The following is a 5,773-nucleotide window of genomic DNA, read 5'->3' as shown; positions in this document are numbered from 1 at the left end:
CAGCTTTGGTTAAATTTTTGAGCAGCTTTAAAAATTCTAAAAAAAATTAAATTTGATCGAAATCAGCTCTAAATTGATAAATAACATAAAAATATGTATATCTATTAGTAAAAAATTATAAAAATAAAAAATTTTCTCATAGCCATTTTTGATGAAATTTGAACAATGACCCAAGGCTATAGCCTTTTGGCTGAATTTTTGAGTAACTTTAAAAATTAATTAAAAATCCAATTTTGATCAGAATCAGCTCAAACTTGAAAAATAACATAAAAACATGTATATGTATCAAAAAAATTATAAAAATGGAGAATTCTCTCCTAGTCATTTTTAGCAAAATTTGGCCAAAACCCCTGTACTATAGCCCATGGTCTTTGACCCAATTTTTGAGCAACTTTAAATATTTGTAAAAAGTCCAATTTTGATCTGAATCAGCTCAAACTTGATAAATAACATAAGGACATGTATACATATCAGATAAAATTATAAAAGCAAGAAATTCTCTCTTAGCCATTTTTGATAGAATTTGGCCAAGGTCGATTTTGGAGTAACCAATTTTATTCGACTCAGCTCAAGCTTTTTTGTATATTTATGACATTATTCAATGTGACTTACATAATGTCATAATGATTCATTATTTTGATAGAGACAGTTGTCAATCCTTTCAATGTTGGTTTGCTGGTTCTTGGATACCTTGGTGGGCTCCTCTCTTCTCTCTCTGTCATTTATTGCTGCTATTGTGTGGCTGAGAGTAAAAAAGCAAAAAAAGAAGAACCTCCCAAAATGTAAGACATCAAATACACAAATCAAGTCTTGGCAATGATATACATAGCTATGTTGACAGCAAGTATCTTACTTTATAAACATACACTCATGAGTAAACAAGACTATATGCAAATATGCAGCATACATATTGTTAACATACATTATAATGTACTGTTAACATACATTACACTAAGAAATGTATAGATTTATACATTTTAGTTAAGTGTATTATTTGCTTTCTTGATTTATACATTTTAGTTAAGTGTATTATTTGCTTTCTCTTTCATTTATACAGTAACACTGATACACAACATGAAGATGAGGAACAACTAATTACAATAAGTACACACTGAGGTTACTAAAACATTTTTAAAAATTAAATGCTAAAACTATTAAAAAGCTGGAGGCTAAAACTTTGAAACAATTAAGCATAGGAATGTGTTATATACCTCCAGTAAATGTAATACTTTGTGAGGTGCTTTGTATAGTTATAATGTCTGAAGCAAAAATCAAAGCAGTTATCATACTAGATCTAGCTGACGTACATGTGGATCTAGCTGAGGTAAATACACATATAGTTGAGGTAACTGAGATAAATATGGTTGAGGAGGTAGTTGAGGTAAATATAGTTGAGAGATAGTAGAAGTAAATATAGTTGAAGATGTCATAATACTAGTTGAAATAGGCACTTCAGCTGTTGACTTAGCAAGTATAGCTAAGTATAAATTTAATGTACAATATAATTAATAACTAAAGCTAACTTATTGTAGTTGATAAGATATCACCAGTTCCTAATACATTAACAGCAGCCACTCCAACAGTATATACTGATCCTACTGTAAAACCAGATAGAGTTTGTGAAGTATCATTAGGCAAAATAATAGTTACATCTTGAAGTTCACTGTATCTAATATGATATCGGTTACAAAGTGGAGGAGGATAAGATGATAAAAGTGGACCAGCTGCACTACATTCCAAAGTATAATTACTGATACGTAATGTTGGAGTAAATGAAATATCGGAGACAATAATGACCAGAACTATCAGTCAAGTTTGCAGTGAAGTCACTACTAATTGGTGACATTACTGGTAATGCTTGGTATTTATTATGTAACAGCACCAGTAATTGGATCATTATTAGTATCTAATACTCTCCAATTTAAAGCATCAGCCCCGTCAGTTGTATCTACACTACACTCATAACTAACTGACTGAGAGATACATGGCACTGAACTGGGGCAATTAGTGAACTGAGGAGTGCCTAAATATGATAATAAAGTATATATAACACTGATTAGATCAGTGGCTTAGGCCACAATAATTTTACCCTTATTTAGAACAATTTGAACAAAGAAAGTAAGAAAAAGAAGCATATTTTATTCGTGAGCTGGTTGAGTATACTAGTCTGACACTCAATGCACTATATATAGATCTACAAATTATTTGCCACACAGGATGTGAATTTGTGAAAGAAAAGCAGGATGTGAAAAAGCCTCGAAAAAAGTCAATTACGAGGCCAATTAGCTCTAGATCTACATTGTGAGCTCATTTCTACAAGTAAAGCAAATGTGACACAATCACAATTCAACTTCCAGTAGTAACTCTGAAAGCAAGCACTTGTAAAGTCAATATTTTTAGATCTATATAACAAACAAATGAACTATGGTGCACTAAGTTCTAATCAAAGCATACAAGCAATCTTAGTCACTACAGAGGCTGATGGTGGTTGAGCTTCATAGCCTTGTGGTAGATATGCATATCCCTCTTGTAGTAAATAGCCAGGCTAAGCAGGATATCCTAATAATACAGCTTACAGCATATGATGCACTGAGACAATTGCTGCAACTACTGTTGAAAGGTTTTGCTCTTGCAATAAGTTTATAGCATTCAGTTAATCAGCAATAGCATCATAAAAATAAAATTGGTAAAAGTCCAGGGAAAATATAGCAAACAGATTCTATAACAGCATATGCATTACATCACATTATGTAGCATCACAGCAGCTAAGGCAAATTATAATCTAACAGCAGCCCAAAGTGTAAATTAAGCAAGTATAGTTCCAACAACTGCCACTACTCCAAGAACTAGTCCTACAATGCCAGGGGTGGTGTTAGTAGTGCCACTAGTGGAGGCTATTAGAGATAAATATAATAGAATTATGTTTATTTTATTACATACCTGTACTGCAGGTGCTTAGTATGTTACTTGAAGCTGTTTCAGTGGAGTCAAATTCTAAAAATAATTATTTAATTTATCACTGAAATAAAGATAAAGGAGCTGACCACATGCAACTGCAACATCTTCACTGTGTCTACAGTTATGATATTGTATAGAGGGACAAGATTCACAAGTAGCAAGACAACTGTATGAACTGCTACAAAAAACTGCATCCAGCCAAATTGGTTGAGAGGTAGACCCAGCTCTATAATAAAATATGTTCATAATAATAGGCTAATTTCTAAGAATAGCTCGAATAAAATAAATTTGACACTAACGTTACGGCTCCAGAATGAGCTAGTGTAAAATGACTGTATCCTAATTGACGACAAACAACTTTAGCATCGGTTGCATCAAAAGTATCGTCACATACTGTACCCCACAGTCCATTACAATATACTTCCAGTCTACCATAGCTTGTATAAGAACCTCCTGCTAGACGAATCTGTCCAGGATAAGGATTATTCCAGATTCTAGTAGTATCTAGTAAATAACAAATACAAAAAAGAGGCTACAATATTAACCAGTTATGCTTAATTGTGCTAGATATGAAAAGTCAATTAATATATAGGATTTATTAACTTACAGCAAATTACATAAGCATCATTTGAATTAAGAGAGCAAGTGCTTGAAATAATTGTAGTAACAGAACACTGCTCTAGAGTTAGTAAGCTACTACTAGAACAACTGACTTCATCAAGAATGGTAGCACTGTTGTCAGTTCCAAAACTATGTAGTATGTAAAAACATTATAGTAGTTTAATTGTTTGTTGCAAAAATTATCACTGCATTATGCATGCAATAACTATCTGGGTTTCATTTAGGGCCAGGGCAGAAGAAGCATTTGCCCTCTTAACTTTAGCTTTTCCATCTTGAACTTGATTTTTTTGATTAGCGTACTAAATTTAGCCACATGCTTTTGTACCAAATGCAGTCTGTGAGAGCTTTACCTTACTGTGCTACCAGCTCTACCATAGACTGATGCTCCATCATATGCCAACTGGTTACAAATGACACTAGCTTCATTATCACCAAATGAAGCATCATCACAAATATTACCCCATCTGAGTAGGGAGGAACTGCTTGTGCTGTAAAAGATTTGAACTATTCCAGATGAATAGGTGTATGAGAAAACTCCATTTCTCACTAGTCTAACAGTTCCACGTGCTGTTGAATGAGAGAATAGAAGGAATAAGTTGATGAGGTGAGTCAATTTCTCACAAAACAAATAAGACTATTGTATGCAATCTAATCTAAAATATTTCTAAAATGTTTTTACCATCTTGCATGCATAGCTGTCTTGTTACCTTTACTTTATACATTACACTATTCATAGATAGAGCGTTAAAATCTCGCCACTTTTGTCATACACACACCATAGATTGTGTTAGTAATACAATCTATGCACACACCCACTTCACCAAAAGGCGCGCGCGGCGCTAGATAATGCGTTGCTAAGGCGTCTTAACGGGGCGTTGCATTTCGTGTATAGATGAACGTACAAATTATAAAGCAAAAATCAGTCATCATGATACAATAATCTTAGATACGACCTGTGCCCCCAGGTCATAAAAATTAGCCCTAAATGCCTCCAAATATTTTATCTTACAAACAAACTAAAATTTGACACCTGCAGTAGACAGATCTATAATAGATCTGCAATATTTATTTAATATTATATTTCCCCTCACTTTGAGCATCCGCATAGTAAAACAAAGCCAAAGAAAGTACCAAAATACCGAGCAATCTCATTGTCATAGATTTAGTTACAAACGCAAATCAAAAAGAGATTGCAGGGCGTCAACTAATATCTACTAGTCCCGTCACGTGAGTCAACTAGTATGAAGTATGAATACAGTCATGAGTCATTTGAGAGATAAAAATAACAATAATCACCTTTAGCCTATTATAAGTGTACTATTTTAGCAAATGAATTCAAAACGCTAAGATATACTGTCTGAAAAGCCCAAAAGCAATGCTATCTATATTTTCTGTCTGGCCGCCATTGACTAATCTGCGTCAAAATTTGATTATTATTCATTAAGAGCGTTACCACGGACAATTATTATTATTATTATTATTATTATTATTATTATTATTATTATTATTATTATTATTATTATTATTATTATTATTATTAAATAACTTTCCAGCACTGACAAAATTAATAGAGCAAGATAAAAGCAGGAAATTCAAGCTGGTGGAATTTAGTGCTGGTGGTCAACCTGGGACATGCGCATGCCCAGGCAGCCAGCATAAAAATAGAAAGTAATTACAATAAAATAATAAGATTTAAATTAGTTACTAAAATTAGGGGTAGGAGGAGAGATGAAACATTGAGAGCAAGGGCAATGGAGATGAAAAGAGCACGGGTTCTTTGGGTCAAAATTCTGCTTAAAATACGACCAGTAAAATTGTTTTATAGATTTGACTACTTTAGTTAAAGGTATTTCTTCAATTCACACCAACCAGAGCCATAAAAAACTATGTGATCCAGTGTAATAATAACATCAGCTCAATCTCTACAACAAAAGACATACAATTTTATGATAAACCTTGCATGATATTATAAATCATCATGCTGTATATTTTTTTAATACATTTTATTCTAATTTTAGGACCACCATCTCTTCCTTTAAATATCAATGCTTCCTCATTCACACAAACTCAGTTTCTTCTTTCATGGGATCGCCCAATAAATCACAGTTGTGTTAACGAGTACATTGTTGACTCTCCTTATATGAACTTCCCATCTCTTTTTACAACAATACTAATATAACACTGACCAGCTCCA

General features: G+C 32.9%; 1 protein-coding gene and 1 long non-coding RNA gene across 2 annotated transcripts; one reads left to right on the top strand and one right to left on the bottom strand.

Annotated features, from left to right (window-relative positions):
• Positions 1 to 651: 651 nt before the first annotated feature.
• On the top strand, positions 652 to 1,143 carry LOC109587554 (uncharacterized). The gene is made up of 2 exons (XR_002187674.1): positions 652 to 782; positions 1,058 to 1,143. It is a non-coding gene; the product is annotated as an uncharacterized LOC109587554 (long non-coding RNA).
• Positions 1,144 to 2,635: 1,492 nt separating this feature from the next.
• Positions 2,636 to 4,829, bottom strand: LOC109587552 (neurotrypsin-like). Its single transcript, XM_020003786.1, has 7 exons — positions 4,671 to 4,829; positions 3,930 to 4,146; positions 3,566 to 3,708; positions 3,258 to 3,462; positions 3,045 to 3,184; positions 2,941 to 2,994; positions 2,636 to 2,894 (listed from the first exon to the last, which is right to left on the bottom strand). Exons 1-7 carry the CDS (start codon positions 4,735 to 4,737, stop codon positions 2,806 to 2,808), a joined length of 915 nt encoding a protein of 304 aa, XP_019859345.1. The 5' UTR covers positions 4,738 to 4,829; the 3' UTR covers positions 2,636 to 2,805.
• Between the last annotated feature and the right edge of the window lie 944 nt (positions 4,830 to 5,773).

This window comes from Amphimedon queenslandica, unplaced genomic scaffold, assembly GCF_000090795.2.
Source record: "Amphimedon queenslandica unplaced genomic scaffold, v1.1 AMPQUscaffold_12532, whole genome shotgun sequence".
Lineage (NCBI taxonomy): Eukaryota > Metazoa > Porifera > Demospongiae > Haplosclerida > Niphatidae > Amphimedon > Amphimedon queenslandica.
This window is presented reverse-complemented; position numbering and strand designations above follow the sequence as displayed.

Bases quoted from the DNA above. Each gene is read 5' to 3' on its own strand.
- LOC109587552 (XM_020003786.1), bottom strand. From the start codon at position 4,737: ATGACAATGAGATTGCTCGGTATTTTGGTACTTTCTTTGGCTTTGTTT. The intron at 4,147-4,670 runs GTGAGGGGAAAT...CTCATTCAACAG, and splicing joins TTACTATGCGGATGCTCAAA to CACGTGGAACTGTTAGACTA. The intron at 3,709-3,929 runs GTAAAGCTCTCA...CATACTACATAG, and splicing joins AGAGCTGGTAGCACAGTAAG to TTTTGGAACTGACAACAGTG.